The following is an 18,770-nucleotide window of genomic DNA, read 5'->3' as shown; positions in this document are numbered from 1 at the left end:
AATATATGTTAGGTTTGAGAGTTGTATAGTTAGGGCTTAAATGCATAAATTTCATGTGGATTGAATGTTTGTGAATGATTGGAAATGTGAAATAGAATCTATAATATAAGAAAGGAAAATGTTCTGGAATAGACAATAATAACCTTGCTTAATTTGCTGCCATTTCACAAAATTGAGGGTAAATTGAGTCTTATATAACTAAATGTCAGCCAATTACCTGGTTTTGGTTACATTAGAAACATGCTTTATAAGGCTATAAGCTGAAAACGATTATATTTATATTATTTGAACCCACATTGGTTGCATTTCAACTAAAAGTAGCTGACATGAAGCAACAACTTTAAAAATGTACCGGGTAAGAAATCCAACTCTGCTCCAAAATTTATGTTCCCAATGTGCATACTTTTCACAGTATTTCCTTCATCTTTCATTTTCCCTCAAAATCTTTCTATTCTCTCTCTTTGTTCTACCAACATTTTTTTCTCAAACTTTATTTTTCCCTAACTTGTTTTAATTTGTTCTCTGGTTTTTTAGTTCCACATGGCTATGAAACTTTTGAGCTGGTGAAGAACATTAATGAAACGAAGGAGTTGTGGAAAAAAGTCGTTCGAATCCATCTCAAATGGGTTGTTGTTAAGAAAAATAAGGAACATTTTGAGATGGTTGTCGTTGATAATGATGTAAGACTATTTTTTATCTTTCTTCGCTCTTGATTTTGTTCTTTAAATGGTTTTTTATTTTCTCATGCATATGAAAAGTTGTGTTGAAATCCAAAACCTTTAATCTGATTTTTTTTTTGTTAAATTTGTCAAAAATCAAAACATTGACTATAATGGACATGAAGTCATGCTTTAATGGAACCTGGTTTTTCTTTCAAGCTTTTGGCATCAAGTTTGTTTTGGTTTAATGGTTTATGAATTTTATTCATTGTTGATATTTTTTCTTTAACTACTTTCATTTTTGCTCAGGCATCTGTTTTTTTAAATCCATTATCTTTAATCTGGAATGGTTGTTATATTTGTCAAAAATCAAAACTTTGAGTATAATGGAACCTGGTTTTTGTTTAAACTTTGTGCCATGAAGTTTGTGTTGGTTTAATGGTTCTGAAAATTTATTCATTTGTAATATTTGTTCTTTAACTGGTTTTTTTATCATGCTCTGGTTTTTTGAAATCTTTAATCTGATTTTTTTATATTTGTCAAAATTCATAATTTTTTGTATAATGAAACCTGGTTTTTCTTTTGTATCTGGTTTATTTTTGAAGAATAAGAGATAATGTTGATAAGAATTTCAAAGAACAATTTATTTAAAATAAATAATTCTAATATAAATGAAACTATGTTTTGTTTTTCTACTTTCTAGCTACCTACTAATTTACAGCTTTGATGTGAACATTACAATATTATTAATATAATAAAAGTTTGTTTTATAGGAATTGGTAAAAATCTCGAGTAGTGGAGTTTGAGAAGTTAATTATTAATTATAATGGTGCATAGTACTCTTACAAAATAAAAGTACCTTTGATTCTGAAAAAAGTTACTTACGCGTAGCTCTCTTCAGTGACAATACTAACTATACTTATTGCATCACATGCATTACATTAATGATTGTGTATATGAATAAAAAATTGTTTAACTCTATAAATATATACTTTTTTATTAACTTTTCACTTTCTCCAAATTTCAATCTCGCCATTTCATACAACCAAAATTTCAATGACATAGAAAAAAGATTGATTCTTTTGATTCATGTTAAAATGTATTACATGAGTCATTTTCTTGTGCAACATTGACTTAACTATAATGTAAAAAGTTTTCTTTGATCTATCTGTAAAAAGTTGGAATCATAATTATATATATATATATATATATATATATATATATATATATATATGCTTTAGAAGAAACAACAACCCCATGATACTGTCATTTTGAATATTTTCTGAACTGCATTGAACATAGAGCCATTAAATAGTCAACTAAGTACTTTAATAAGAGTAACTTGTGGCACATACTAGCTGCTATAAAGCCGGATTTGATGGCTAAGATAAAAAGCAATTATAGATTTTCGGGAGATGTATCACAATGCCAAATACTACTCTACTATAATGCCCAACTGTTACATTTGGTATTTTGCTTAATACTATATCTTCATGTCAGTACCTTTTTTAAACTAGCTGGATATCTCATTACTTCTTAACAAGATGATGTTGGAATTTTCCAATTCCATATTTATACAATTTAGAAACATCTATTTTTAATATTTAATCTTATTTGGTGATGAGTAAAATAAATATTTTAGTTTATGTCTCTTAATATTTATTTATTTAATGATGTTTAAACTATATAAATATGTTATATTCAAAGTCATAAATATTTATTTATTTAAAGCTCTTTAAATATGTTTTTAATAGTGATCTCAAATATCTCAAATATTTTATTACTAAATATTGAAAAATATATTGATACTCAAATATTTTATTACTTAATATATTTTATTACTATTTTTTAAGCCTATATTTGTAATATTTGTGTATTTAATAGTCTTTTTTTAATATATAATATTTGTATGAAATGATGTTACGAAATGATTATTAAATAATATAAGAATAATATTAATTCTACTCAAGAATACTAATTATAATTGATATGAGATTATGAAATGATGTTATTAAATAATATTATTTATAATTTATATGAGATTATATATTTAAATAATGTTATGAAATAATTATTAAATGATATAAGAAAAAATCTATCTTTATAAAAACGTATTCATAGTTGCATTTGAACCAAGACTAGGGGTGTAATCGGATCGGTTTGGACCGGTTTTTAGTTGAAAAAAGGTCCGAACCAATGATATTTCCATCGGTTTGGTTTGGTTCGGTTTTCAACATTTTTCAAAAATGGAACCGAACCAAACTAATCGGTTTGGTTTGGTTTGGTTGATCGGTTTACAATGTTTATTTTTTAAAATATTATATTCATCCGTATATTCTCCATTATCGTGTTTTTTGGTGTATTTTATACTATTATTTTTTAAAACATTATATTCATCTGTATATTCTCCATTATCGTATTTTTTGGTGTTTTTATACTATTATTTTTTAAAATAATATGTTTCATGCTATATTTGTTCAAACAAATTACAAGTTGCTTTTGTTCCATACGAAATAGTGACATGATTTCCATTGCATCATGAAATAAGTTTCCTATCAAATATAAAAGTTAACACTTAGTATCAGAAAGTTGGAAAAGGATTTCAAAGCTTAACATATAGAATACAACAAAACGCACATTCATTAACATGTTTCACACCTCAAACACACATCAAAATTATTTTGTAACAAGATCTAAATGAGTTTTGATGAAGAAAAAGAAGAAAAAAAAGGTACAAAAATTAATGAAAATTAACAAAGAGAATTTGAACACGAAGAAGACGACCATAACATATCATAATGACGGTAGTGAAAGGAACAATAGTTGTGGGCAGTAAGAGCAGCAGTTCTGTGAAAGCACAACTTTTGTGACTTATGGTTTCTACTGTCTATGCTTTAGAGTTTGATTCTAGATGCGTGTTTTGCTTAAAGGAAGGAAGTGTAAACAAAGATGGATAATGGTTGGACCGATAAAAAATTTGAGTTTAATGATGGGTAGAATAAAATATTTAGAGCGTCATTATTTCCATTGGTTCGGTTCATCGGATTGGCGGTTCCTAAAAACTAAATCCGAGAACCGAACCAAACCACATTGGTTTTTATTGGTTTAGTTCGGTTTTTGAACCAAACCAATAATAATCGGTTTAATTTTGGTTTGGTTTGGTTTGGATTGTCGGTTTAATTGGATTTTTTTGATCCGCTTACACCCCTAACCAAGACTATGTGACATAAAGCAAACTATTCAGAGTTCAGAGTACCAACGGGTGGTAACCAAAGCAGCTGTCAAATAATGTTCTCAATGCTTTTACTGTTCACTCTTATCATTATATTATCTTTCTCCCTCAACATCTATCTCTTCTCTCTATACTATATTCTCTTTTCTATCAAACATCACAAATTGTTTGTTTTATTTATCTCTTCTATCTCTTCTTTCTATACTACCCTTGATATTGATTGTTTTATTTATAAAATATTTAATTTTCTTTACCCAAAATCTCTATTATTATATTTCTTTAGACTTTTTAAAATTGTTGTTTAATTTTAATTTGTTGATATTGATTGTCCTTTTTTATAAAATACCGATTTAGTTTGGATTGTGAATTTATTATATATATGAGATAATTAATTGTATATATACGAAAAATCTCTATTGTTATATTTCTTTAGACTTTTTTAAATTGTTGTTTAATTTTAATTTGTTGATATTGATTGTCCTTTTTTATAAAATACCGATTTAGTTTTGATTGTGAATTTATTATATATATGAGACAATTAATTGTATATATACGAAAAATCTCTATTATTATAAATAATGTTAAAACAAAAATAATTATATACGAAAAAATAATTTTTTGATAAAAATACTTGTATATATGAAAAAAAAATTAATAAACTCTAAGTTGCATGCAAATATAGTTCAATATTTGTTAAAATGTAACAAAATTTGCTTAAGGCAATTCAGTAGATAGTTGTGTATGAATTTTAGTACAATTAGATTATTATCAATTTTTAATGATTTATTTAATACAATATTAAATAATTTTTATTTTCAAAGATGTATAATTGATTTTATGATATATTTGATTATTCTTTAAAATAGATTTGATTAGATCTACAAAAAAGAATTTTAAATTAAAATTTATTTACGGGAACAAATATACTATTAATTCAAATATTTTTATAAATAATGTAAAAAAAAATGTACAGGAAAGATATCGTATTGATTAAAATATTTGCATATATGGAAAAATAATAAATTCTTCTTTATTTTATTTTTCTCCTTATAACAACCATTACATAAAATAATCAAAGCACAAAATTATTATTGATTTAAATATTTTTGTATACGAAAATAGTATTTATTATCAAAAAACTTTATTCAAAAATTATATACGGGAAAAAATTTATTATTGATTTAAATATTTTTATATAAAAAAATATATTATTGATTTAAATATTTTTTTCTTTTTTAATTTTCTATTTAAAATAAATATATTATATTAGCAAATGCGCGTACCAGACCAGAACCCGTGTGTACGCACAGGTTTGTTACTAGTTATTGCATTGATAATTAGTGTGAAATCCCTGAAAATCTCTCTGTAGCGATGTTAAAATCGGACTGGTGTGAATTGAACTGTATGGAGGGATTAAAATACTGTCAAAAAGGTGGATTTTCTGTTACAGCATTGCTGTAACCGATTACACTGAAGTTTTTTGAAGAATATGGGCATGTTGCATTTTCGTAACTGGTTACGCTCAAGCCGTAACCGATTACATGAGGGTGGAAAATAATAGCGAGAAGGTTACGTCATTCGTAACCGGTTACGCTATTCCCTGTAACCGGTTACACTGGGAGTTTTTCTATAAAAAAAATTTGGTTTTTATGTGGACGTAACCGGTTACGCTATTCTCTGTAACCGGTTACGCTGTAGCATTTTGGAAAAATGATTTAATTTCTAAAACTTATAATTTTCAAACCGTAAATCCGTTTTGGGCGCCGTTTTGTGCGTTGAATAGATAATTTCATTTTCTACCTAATTAAACCACTTAAAGAGCAGTAGCTCGTTTTTATTTAAAAACCATGTATTTTTAATAGTGGTGAATTGTACTCGTATGTGTTAGCTGAAGATTTCGTCTTGTAATATTTGTCCTTCGAAGAAGTGGAAAATCGAAGGAAAGATGGTTATTGATGGCCATCCCTTAAAAATAAAAGATGGCTACTGATGGCCATGCTTCGAGAATAAAGATTTCTAAGTTCGTTATGAAGATAATGAATACTGAAAGCTAGCGAAAGTATGTGTCTTCGGGGACTTAGACAAAATTTATGAAATATATTCAAGTATTACTACTTAGCGTGTTTTCGTAGTGTTTTTAATACACTGCCACGCGTCGAAGACGGACTCAGGCGGGAAGATTTGAAATTCGAAGACGGTTTCGTAACTGTCCAAGTAACAGATGGCGTCGCTGGAAGTTCTTATGAGAGACGTGGCAGCAGATTAGTGTAGGACCGTTAAGGTCGAAACTAGTATAAATAGGAGTCTTAATGTTAGGATTCTGTGTGTTCATTTTGTACAAATCACTCACATATTTACTCAAGTATCAAGCGTTAAGAGAAAGAGTTCGCTGAGAAAATGTACGTATGACACCACCACTTTAATACATGTGTATTATCTTTCATTTTCGAATATCTTTCAGAATTACTGCATTCTATTTACTTCTTGCCATTTACATTTCTGTATCTTTACTTTAATGTCATTTACTTTCGAATTACTTTCATGTCATTTATTTTCAAAGTCTTTTACGTTTCTGCATTCTAAGATTCTTTACGTTTAATAGTCCTTTTAGTTTCATATATTATGTTACTTATCTTTTCGTTAAAATCATACTTACATATAACAAAGTGATTATCAAGATTACTTGTTCTTTAATCGAACAACGCTTATTGAAGAAGACGAATCATGAATATGGTTCGAATGAGCATTGATAACAATCTTTTTGACTATGTGTCCTAGGATCAATCTAGTCGATCCTGCGAGTAACCAAATCATATTTATTATAGTTTGGAAGACTAGCGGTTGTTTACCAGAAATCACCGTAAACAAATTGGCACGCCCAGTGGGACAGTGTCAAGCGGATTGTTTTAATCAATTGCTTTATTTTTGTCTAGACAATATCAAGACCTTGTATGAACCTTAGGAACGGTAAATTAACGAACAGTGCACAACCGATTCCCAAACGAAGGTACAACAGGAGAATGGTCGTTACGGCCAGTGCAGGGGGTGATCAAGATCCCCCACAAGGTTCAGGATCAGGAGCGGCAAATTTGACTTCCACTCAAGGACACGGGATACAACGGGTCCAAATGGATCGAGACCTGCAGATAATTCCCAGGCTATGCCTGAAAATAATACAGGATCCTCAGGGACTATTCCAGTTTCGGTGTCGACAACCGCACCCTCGTCCACAAGTGCAGAGGACGTACCGTTTTCCTCGACAAATGCTGCAAACAATTTGTTTGGTCAAGGCACGAATTCTGCTTTCGAATGGAGACCAAATAATCCATATGGAATGCCATACCAATATGGAACAGGCGTACGAGGGGCAGGACCTATATATGCCCCAACTAACAATGCGACATTTTCACCGAATGTTGGTTCAGTGGGTCGAAGTGCACACAACACTAGTTTTTCTACCCAGATGCCACACTTTACCACAAATAACCAAGCAGCATTTCGACAAGAAATGGATGCAAGCAACCATGATATGCTAGGGGCTTTGGCCAGAGAATTGACTTCAATTTTAAACCCACTAGTGACAAATATTGCTACTACAAATAGGGAAAACGTGGAGACTTTCCAAAAGATATCATCTCAAATGAATCGAATGGCAGAGTTCATGGGAGTAACACCACCTAGAAGGAAAGACAAACAACCTTTGAATCAAGAAGAGAGGCCTATTATGGAACGTGTACAAGATATAGTTCCGTTATCTAGGATAGCCACTAGGGATGTAGGCCCCTCACGAAGAACAGAGACGATCGAAGGAACTCCAGTAATTAACTTAGAGGCTTCAAATCAAAGAACCATCCCCGTTCGACAGGAAACGGAGGAGGAGCAACCCAGATTAAGGATTGTGGGTAGGAACGAACACCCAGATGAGGTTGTCCAAAGAGTCAGAAGAGAAAATCTGGCTACAGAAAATAACTTAACTGCCATGATAGAAAGGGTTATGGCCAATAATGGCCTTAGTACTGGACTTAGACGTCCAAATTATACATCCCCTATATCAGATTATATCATGCAGACAGAATTGCCTAGGGGCACTAAGGTACCCAAATTTACAAAATTTTCAAGCGAAACTAATGAGTCAACGGTGGAACATACCGCTAGATATTTGACAGAAGCAGGAGACTTAGCGGGAAACGAGGATTTAAGGATCAAATATTTCCCTAGTTCGCTGACAAAGAATGCCTTCATTTGGTTTACTACTTTGCCACCAAATTCGATAGATGCGTGGGCATACTTAGAAAGGTTGTTCCATGAGCAATTCTATATGGGCCAAACTAAGATAAGTTTGAAAGAATTGGCCAGTGATAAGAGAAAATTCACAGAAACAATTGATGACTACTTGAATAGGTTCCGTCTGTTGAAATCAAGGTGTTTTACAACAGTCCCAGAACATGAACTTGTCGAGATGGCTGCGGGTGGTCTAGATTATTCAATAAGAAAGAAACTAGATACCCAATACCTTAGGGACATGGCCCAATTAGCAGACAGGGTTCGACAGGTCGAACGTCTGAAGGCAGAAAAAGTTAGGGCAAATAAAAGTTATAAAAAGGAAAGGGTAGCATACCTCGAAGCCGAGGACGCTGATGATGAGTCTTTCAATGACTCATATAGCCCTGAAGAAGTCGAAATAGACTTGGCTGAGTTGAAAGAGGCGCCACCTTATGCCTGCAAATTGCTAAATCCTGCAAATGGAAAAAACCCAGTAGAAAACGATAAGAATGATAGGTTCCCTAAGAAAACTTATACATTCGACGTTACCAAGTGTGATGAAATATTTGATTTACTGGTAAAAGATGGCCAAATGATACTGCCTCCAAATTCCAAAATTCCTCCGTTGGAACAACGGAAGAAAAGAGGTTTTTGTAAATATCATGGTTTTTTAGGCCATAAAACTTCTCAATGTTTTCTTTTCAGGGATCTAATTCAAAATGCTATCAATGATGGGAGGTTGAAGTTTGCTGACAAGACCAAGAGTCACATGAGGGTCGATACCAATCCCCTGAACATTGCTGACGCTAGCCTCTGTGAGGTAGAAGATATCAACATGGTGGAGGCATCTGAAGTCGAAGTTGTGGAAACTAAAACAATGTTCAATGGAAAGCAGGCTACTGAAAGCCTAAATGGTGACATAGTCTTCAATACTGATGTTGAAGAATCTTCCAAGACAGAGATAACTGAAGCATCGAAGGAAGAAAACAGTGAGGCCACTGAAGACCTCAGGATGAAACTCCAGAAAATCCAAATCTCTGAAGCTCCTCCAGCGGTGGTTAACATGGTCAGCGCCAGACGCCCAGTGTCTGAGTTTGGCGAACTAGAGACATGGCTTACGAGGCAAAATGGGGGCATCGAAGTTCCTCCAAAAACTGAGAGCCTCAAAGACTACCTCTGGAATTGCCATGAGAGAAATGGTGGTAAACAATGGATGTGTCCAAGGTGTTCGATCATGCTGAATCGAAAGGTCGAAGCCAACTTCGAAAGGGCTCGACGTGAAAGATGGGAACACCCAGGAAGAGAGCCAAATCCCCTACTACAACTGTACCCAAGGATGGAGGAAAGCTTAGTAGAATTTTTGGTCAGATGCCACAAAGGAAACACTAAAATTGCTCTGTGCCCCAGATGTGGGGCAGTCTATGATGAAATGCTAGCACGATCTTTCGAATGTGTGTACTGCTACATGAGTCGAGAAACTCAGGGGTTGCGTCCTAACCTGTACGGTTTCGACATATGGACTCCAACAGAGAGGCCTGATAGCCCACACCCCAGAGCTCGAAGGGTAACATTCAAAATCCCCGCAGATGCACCCAGGGATAGGTGGGTGCAAGCTGATGCAAGAACCAACAAATGGCGAAGTTGGGACCAAGGAGGGAGAACTGCAATGGCATACAGGAAACAATTTCATAGGCCAAGTCGAGAGGCGTATCGATTGGAGAATTATAAAGGAAAAAATCCTATGTCTCGGTCCCAGTGGAGAAGGCATCAGAGAATAAAAAAGGCTCAGAAGGAATACAGGCCAAGAGAAACTGGAGAATCTAGTAGCAACCAAGTCCCACACCAGGGGGCAAAATCAAACAAACCTCCGGTGGAACACAGATTATTCGAAGCTGAAAAACTCTTGGATGAAGAAGAAAAGATGCGTTCAAATTCCTGGAAAGAAGAGGATAGAATGACAAATGATTTTGATTCTGATGGAGTGTCATCTATAAACTTGAATTGCAATGTTGTATCCGTACTCCCTCACGAGTTTAATCAGGAAACTGAAGTGGAAGACTGTGAAGAGGCTGATATCGAAGAAATGGCAAAACACAGACCTGTGTGTTACTATGTGCTGAATAATGGTGCAATTGAAGAACAGAATGCTTTCTTCGAAAGGCCTGATGAGGGTATGCGAAATCATTTGAAGCCACTCTATATCAGGGCAAAGATTTAGAATGTTGGCATTAATAAAGTCCTAGTTGATGGGGGAGCAGCAGTGAACCTAATGCCTCAATACATGCTAAAGAGAATTGGTATGTTCGATACGGATATAAGGCCACATAACATGGTTTTATCTAACTACGAAGGCAAAATAGGACAAACACTGGGAGTCGTTCAGGTCAATTTGACAGTAGGCTCAGTTACCAGGCCAGCTATGTTTATGGTTATACCAGCAAAAGCAAACTACAACCTTTTGCTTGGTAGGGAATGGATCCATGGGGTAGCAGCTGTGCCCTCAACAATGCATCAGAGGGTGACAATTTGGAGGGAAGATGGTATAGTGGAGAATATCGAAGGTGATCAGAGTTACTATCTGGCTGAAGTCAACCAGGTGAATAAAACCAACTTCGATAGGCACCTGGCAAACATAGGCCCTTGTCATGCTGCAGAAGAAATGTATACCCCAAATAAGAATCCATTGTACTATTTAACTTTACACCCAAATGGATTCCAATGGGATAGAGAGATCATGGATGGTCCAGCAGATACAGCACCATTGGAGAATTATCCGACAGTACGACCAACAGGCTGGGACGATGACATTAATCATGTTTGAGTCTTCGTTCTTCGAAAAGATTTCGGCCTATGTGGCCGAGAACAAAAGGAAGACGGCTCTCGAAGCCGAACTATCAGATACAAAGATAGATGCAGTTCTAACCAAAGAAGGAATAACAGAATTGGAGATACGTACGAGTTTCGAACTCTCTGAAGACACGGCTCCAGACGAAGAGATCATAAGAGAAGAACCAAATCAAAGGTTAGATGCAATATACGACGAGGAACCTTTGGGATTCGAAAAAGACCCAATGGCGTCGAACATAAAGATGTTGGCCCAAGATCCACTTGAAGAAGTAAATCTTGGAGACAATGATCAAAAAAGGATAACATATATCAGCGCAAAACTAGAACCAGAATTAAAAGCAACGGTCATCAAAATGCTGAAAGAAAACAAAGATTGTTTTGCTTGGGATTATGATGAGATGCCTGGTCTAGGAAGAGACTTAGTCGAATTAAAATTACCAATAAAAGAAGGGAAGAAGCCTATAAAGCAAACTCCCAGAAGATTCGCGCCAGAGATTCACTCGAAGATTAAAACAGAGGTCGAAAGGCTCTTGCGTTGCAAATTTATCCAAACTACAAGGTATGTTGAATGGATTGCTAATATAGTACCTGTAATTAAAAAGAATGGCTCCTTAAGAGTATGCATAGACTTTCGTGACCTTAATGCAGCTACTCCTAAAGACGAGTATCCCATGCCTGTAGCGGAAATGCTAGTAGACTCAGCCGCAGGTTTCGAGTATTTGAGCATGTTGGATGGATATTCGGGATACAATCAAATCTTTATAGCAGAAGATGATGTATCCAAAACAGCGTTTCGTTGCCCAGGGGCAATAGGCACTTACGAATGGGTTGTGATGCCTTTTGGTTTGAAAAATGCTGGGGCAACTTATCAAAGAGCAATGAATTCTATATTTCATGACTTTATAGAAACATTCATGCAAGTGTATATAGATGACATTGTGGTAAAATCTACCTCAGGTATGAGTCATCTCGGTCATCTGAGCCAATCATTCGAAAGAATGAGGAAATATGGCTTGAAGATGAACCCCCTCAAATGTGCTTTCTTTGTGCAGGCAGGTGATTTCTTGGGTTTCGTAGTCCACAAAAAAGGGATAGAAATTAACCAGAACAAGACAAAAGCCATTGTGGAAACCAAGTCTCCATCCACGAAGAAAGAACTACAATCATTATTGGGTAAGATAAACTTCTTAAGGAGATTTATCTCTAACTTGAGTGGACGCACGCAAGCTTTCTCACCTCTACTACGGCTTAAGCAAGGGAAGTTTGAATGGCGTGCTGAACATCAAGAAGCTTTCGATCAGATAAAGCAATACTTGACTTGTCCACCAATTCTGTCTCCCCCAAATGGAAAGAAGCACATGCGCCTATACATTTCAGCGTCAGATAAAACAATAGGCAGCATGCTGGCACAAGAAGATGAGAATGGCATCGAAAGAGCCATTTATTACTTAAGTAGAGTACTCAATGATGCAGAGACTAGATATACTGATACAGAAAAGCTCTGCCTTTGCTTGTATTTCTCCTGTATCAAACTTAAGTATTATATAAAGCCAGTTGATGTTTAGGTTTCATCTCATTGTGATGTTATTAAACATATGTTATCTAAGCCAATACTACATAGTCGAATTGGCAAGTGGGCTTTGGCCCTTACTGAATATTCATTAATATTTCAGCCTCTCAAGGCAATGAAAGGTCAAATTGTGTCAGACTTCATTGTCGACCATGCGGTGGTTGAGAATCATCAGCATTATGTGGACTTAAAACCTTGGAAGTTATACTTCGATGGTTCAACACATAGAGAGGGTACTGGAGTTGGAATGTTGATAATTTCTCCTGATGGAATTCCAACAAAGCTCAAGTATAAAATCGAAGGTCCATTATGCTCCAACAATGAAGCTGAATACGAAGCATTAATTGCTGGACTTGAGGCTTTGTTAGAATTGGGGGCAACCAGAGTCGAAATTAAAGGAGACGCACTACGGCATTTATTGTCTTTGGCAACACTTTTTTAGGCAATATGTGTAAATTGTTGCCTAAAAAAATATCTGGCAACGATTTTTGTGTGTTGCCAAGACAATTTTCGCAACACCTTGCAAATGTACCCTATACTACTTCTGGGGACGATTATAGAGCGTTGTTATAATTTATCTTTGGCAATATGTAATAAATGTCCCCTTAAATATTTCTGGGAACAATTTTGAAGTGTCACATTATTCTTCACACAAAAGCTACGTTTTCTAAATGTTGCATAAATTTTTATTTAAAAAAAATTTGAGTGGCAACTTTCCTTTCAAACATAATCATTTTTATTTAATTTAATAATAAAACATATATTTTATAAAATTAAAATATTAAAAAATAATAAAATAAATGACTCATGTGGGCCAAATCTAATTAAGCCCAGTTTCCACACAAGTCTTAGCTACAGGGAAAAGAAAATTAGAAAGAAAAGGAAAAGTCATAGTGAAGGGTGTACGAGGAACAAAACCTAAAAAGGAAGACTGCGCATCGGTGTGGTTGCGTTGCTGTGCGGCGCCGGTTGCGTTGTTGTACGCCGTCGGTTGCGTTGCTGTGGTTGTGTTGCTGTGCGTGTTGTTGTGTTTTCGACATCTTTGCTTCTTCTTTTGCGTCTTTTCCGGTAAGTGTTTTGCTGTGACTCTATGTATGTGAGGATATTTTGATATAGTATGAAATTTGTGTGACTTTGTAAGTATGTATCCGTAATCGAATATTACATTGAATTCATGATTTGTATGTTGGTTTCGGCGGTGCGAGTCGAAGTTTGTTAGCTTTGGCTTTGGTATAGGTTATTGATTGGGCTTGACAGTGTTTTTTCTGTCAATAGAGTGTCAATAGGAGAGGTCTGTGTTATTTTTCGAGGACTGTTTTCGATTTCGTTTTAGTGTGTTCCTCTGTATTATTGATTTTTTTCCTCTTCTAACTTTGCTTATGTTAGTTTCTTTAAGAAAACAAGTTATCCAATTGAAAGTGTTCTTACAGGATAAAGTTCTTAAGGTCATGCTAAATGAATTATTGATTTGAGTTTTACTCTAACATTAATGAAATAAATGTATACTGGAGACCTTCATGATTTAAAATTGGAATGAAAGATATTATAAAAACAATGCATGCAATCAAAGTCTAACTAATGCAAAGAGATTCAATCAAATCAAGGTAGTTATAAAATATTGAAATTATGGTATCAATATAACTTGTACTAAGAGGATCACTTTGAATCACTCATTATTCAGATAGTTTAAGACTTTTAGTTTATTTCACACCACTTCCATTATTTTTATATAAAATCTAAGTTTTCTAGCTGTTACAGGTCATTACTCAAATCACATTTTTGAGAAAAAGATATAAAGATTATTGTTTATGGATCCTGAAAATTCAAAAGATTTTTGTGTACAAGTAGATAATTAGTTGTCACAGTTGATCTTTATTTTTTGCTCCAATTGTTTTACACATAAAGGTTATGCTGATAGAAACTTAGAGTTGATTTGCCTAAATATCTCCACAAACTAATTATAAAAAGAAAATTAAAAAATTGTTTCAGTTATATAACTAAGAGTTTTGTAGATACTAGATAGTAGGATTTACAATGCTTTTGTGTGTGCAAGGGAAGTTTCTGTTAGCTAGAAGTTAGGCCTTTTGTTTTTACCTCTTAATTAACTAATTTTAATCAAGCTCTTTTTACGGTGAAAGAATGGTCATTGGTTAAAAACAAAATAATACCTTTTGGTGCTTTCAAATTTTAAAGGTATTAATATTTTCCCTAATGTCAAATTTTAATTAACAAAAGGAATGACTTAATTAATATTTTCACGGTGATAGACAACTTATTCTTATTATTTGTTTCTTTCATTTAACTTTTCGCTAATGTCACTTCTAATCTCCAAAACAATACCATACATAATTATCTACATGATAAATTATAATGGCTGATATGAAATATTTTAATATATTAAAATATATTTGTAACATGGTACACTTAATAATGTAGAGAAGAGAAAGTTATGGTTCCACTAAGCTGAAATTCAATTTTTGTTTACTTTGTGTTCACATCCCTATCTACATTTGTGTACATGTATTTGTTTGTTTATTTTGTTGTCTTTGTTTTTAATCTTATAATATCTTAAATTATTTATTTACCTTTAGGTTTATAGTAATAGTTTATTTCTTTTTAGTAAACTAAACATGATAAAGAAAGATTGGGTGAAGTTTCCTCCACATAGTCAAGGTTACAAGGATGGCGTAAATTACTTTTTGGATATTGCATTCACCAAAGGAATGATTGAAGAAGAAGCGATTTTGTGCCCTTGTGCTCTATGTTGCAATGATAGTTGGGAAAAAAGAGATGTAGTGTATGACCATTTATGTAGCAAAAGATTTGTAAAGGGATACAGAGAATGGATTTACCATGGTGATGATAAAGTTCTTATGGATCTTGATGGGGATAGTGATGATGAAACATCATCTAATTCATCACCAGATGATGAAACATCATCTGATGATATTGATGGCTTACTGTATGAGACATTTAGAGATGTCGTTGATGCAAGTGGAGTACATGAAGGACTAAATGAAGATGCAAAGAAATTTTATAAACTAGTTGATGATGCAAATCAAGAGCTGTATCCTGGTTGTGAAAAATTCTCCTCATTATCATTCACTAGTCGAATTTATTTGTTGAAATGTCTCCACGGATGGAGCAATGCATCCTTCACTGCTCTTTTAGAGTTATTGAAAGAGGCTATGCCAGAACTGAACATCCTTGTCTCTTTCAATAAAACAAAATCTATGATAAAAGACTTGGGCTTAGACTATCACTCACTGCTCTTTTATGTTTTCATATATACTTCAAATTATTTCTAGAGCAAAGTTCACAATCTTTTGAAACTTTTATGAGTGAGGGAGTGCTGAAAAATAGTGTTAAGCTTAACTTTGATGAGTGATATATGGTGCAGAAACATCATAAACATTGCAGAAACAATGTTGGAACAACAAAAATAGTGTTGTAACAGTGCTGAAATAGTGCTGGAACATCAAAAACAATGATGTAACAGTGCTGGAACAACATATATAGACTAGAACAGCAAAAACAGTGTTGCTGTAACAGTGCTAAAAATTGTTGAAATTACATAAAAACAGGGCAGAAACCTTGCTGAATTATTCATAATATATATATATATATATATATATATATATATATATATATATATATATATATATATATATATATATATATATATATTGATGTATTTCCACTAAATTAGAAACACAAAAAAGAACTCATGGAAAAGCTACATTCAATGGATTGCATGAGAGACTACCTGCAAATGATAGAGAAAGAGTTCCAAAGGTTAATATGAAATTGGACAAGCCCACTGCTACAAAGAAAATTGACCAACCAAAAACTGTGGAAGATTTAGCACATGGAGACAAAGAAGTTGCACAAGGTAAATAAGTTTTTGCATATATACTTTAAATTTTTATATTCTTTTAAAAACATTCTTTTAATGACATTACATTGAAACTAGGAATGTCGAAGAAAAGAACTCAAGAGACTCTACTAGAGAATAATAGAGAGAAAATTCAAAAGGTGGATAAAGCAGTTGGGAAGAATGTCCCCATTTCTTCAAAAAATAAAAAATTGGAGAATCCTAATCTTTCTTTGGACACAGTGATGTCAAAAACTCAATGCTCTAAAAAGTCAAAGAGGGTACCAACATGCCTATCAATGTTGATTGGTGATTATATAGAACTTCAAAATTCAAAGGGAATTGATGCAACTAAGTCCAACAATGGAGAAAAATCGAGCAACAACTGTCAACCATTATCTAGTGTTAATAGAAGGGGAGATTTAAGACAACCAGAAGGTATGGAAGGTGTTGTACAAGTTGAGGAAAATATCAATGAAGAGACAAATACAAATAGAGAAGAAGATAAAGGTATTCATTTTCATATTTTTTGATAATATTTCATATATTACGTATATGTTGGTAACACATCTGACATTGTTTTATTATGTTGATTAATTTATATTAAAAATAGGAACATTAAAGAGAAGAACTCGTGGAAAAACTTTGTGCAAAAAGATTCATGGAAGAAATTTGGAAGAGTGAGAAGAAGTGACCATTAATGAGGATGGTCAGCCTATTGGGCCAACTGATAAAGTAGTATCTAACTTGAGCCTCTTCTTGGGAACATTGGCTAGGAACTCAACATTTTGTCCTCTGATTTACACAAATTGGTCAGGAATGCCAAGAAAGAATAAAAGACGCTTTTGGAGATATACTCAGGTATGTGTTTGTTTGTATGACTTTGGAAGTCAAACTATTAAAAAAAATTGATTACTTAATCTTGTTTTATCTTATATGTATTTGTAGCGAAAGTTTATCTTACCGATTGAAGCACGAAATTGGGTTGTAACTACTGTTAGAGATGCATGGAGAAGATATAAGCATAAAATCAAGAAGAATCATTTTTTGAAGTATTCCAACATGACTGAGAGACTCAAACATCGTCCTCCAAAGGTGCCAGAAGCTCATTTTAGGAACCTTTGTGAATATTGGAATAAGGAACCTGTACAAGTAAGATTAATAAAAAAATTAATTATTTATGAATTGGAAACCTTTTTTATCTATGATGTATTCAATTAAGATTTATAATTTAATAATTCCTTCAACTTTAAATGTAGGTAATCAGTGAAAAGAACACTAACAATAGAGCTCAACTAAAGTGGGTGCATCGAATGGGTCCAAAAAACTTTTCTTTGATTCGTGAAAAATTGGTAACTTTCCTACAATATGCATTTTAATTCTTGGGGTGTTATTATGCATTTTATTCAATGTATTTTTTTCATCTTCAATTAACATTTTAATTCATGGGTTTTTATTGTTTTGGAATTTTTTTGATTATGCAGCGTGCAAAAGAAGAAAGAGAGCCCACTCAATCAGAAATTTTTGTTGAAACTCGGAAAGGAAATAAAGGAAAAGAGATGGATGCAGAAACTGAAAAAATAATTGTATGTCAAAATTTAACATTACAGCCAAAATATGTTTACTTTAGTATATTTGGCAAACATTGTTTATAATGGTAGTTAATATTTACTTGTAATTTTTGCTAGTCTCAACTTCAAAAAACAGTTGAAAATGAGGAAAGTGATACAGAGGCATTTGAAGCTGTTTTTGGAAAGGAGCGTCCTGGCAGGGTACGTTGTTATGGGAGAAACATAACTAAAACTTCTTTAAAGCAAAAGTCAGAGATCAATGCTTTGAAAAAAGTACACAATGAAGAAGTCTCTACATTGAGGCACGATTTTGAAGATAAGATTGATAGATTGCAAAATGCTTTTAAGACATTAATGCAACATTGCAATCCTTAAATTAATATGGAATCAATAGAAGATTTGTTAGGATTATCCCATAGAGATGCTAATAGTGACCCAAAGGAGAGCGGCCCACAAATGCATTCCTCTACTTCAGCTCATGCTCCAAGTCTTATAAAGGTAAACATATACATCAATATATTGTTTTATACATCAATATATATTATTGTTTTATGTTATGTTATTGTAATTTAGAATTTATGTTTGTAATTTATAATTTTAATCGTTAGATTAGGTGTTGGGATTGGATGACTTCCATTTCTTGTTTGGATCGAATAGCTTAGTTGTAGGATTATATTGTTAATAATATATTTGTTGTTAAAAAAATAGTGATTTATATTTTTGTAAGAAATGTTTTGGTTGATTTGTTTTCATT

At 33.2% G+C, this 18,770-nt stretch overlaps 1 protein-coding gene and 1 long non-coding RNA gene across 3 annotated transcripts; both read left to right on the top strand.

The window, feature by feature from the left end:
• The first annotated feature begins 119 nt into the window (after window positions 1-119).
• LOC131606933 (uncharacterized) lies at window positions 120-1,550 on the top strand. Of its 2 annotated transcripts, none has more exons than XR_009285120.1 (3): window positions 120-355; window positions 535-680; window positions 1,433-1,550. It is a non-coding gene; the product is annotated as an uncharacterized LOC131606933 (long non-coding RNA). The 2 variants fall into 2 exon arrangements; XR_009285121.1 differs by having other exon boundaries at window positions 1,421-1,471.
• A 14,822-nt stretch (window positions 1,551-16,372) lies between these two features.
• Window positions 16,373-18,391, top strand: LOC131605084 (uncharacterized). Its single transcript, XM_058877481.1, has 8 exons — window positions 16,373-16,463; window positions 16,545-16,955; window positions 17,059-17,125; window positions 17,222-17,306; window positions 17,394-17,597; window positions 17,705-17,797; window positions 17,930-18,031; window positions 18,134-18,391. The coding sequence occupies exons 1-8, from the start codon at window positions 16,373-16,375 to the stop codon at window positions 18,389-18,391; spliced, it is 1,311 nt and encodes a 436-aa protein (XP_058733464.1).
• The last annotated feature ends 379 nt before the right edge of the window (window positions 18,392-18,770 follow it).

The sequence above is a fragment of the Vicia villosa genome, linkage group LG5, assembly GCF_029867415.1.
Source record: "Vicia villosa cultivar HV-30 ecotype Madison, WI linkage group LG5, Vvil1.0, whole genome shotgun sequence".
Classification (NCBI taxonomy): domain Eukaryota; kingdom Viridiplantae; phylum Streptophyta; class Magnoliopsida; order Fabales; family Fabaceae; genus Vicia; species Vicia villosa.
Note: the sequence above shows the minus strand (reverse complement) of the source record. Positions and strands in the feature narration are given on the sequence as shown.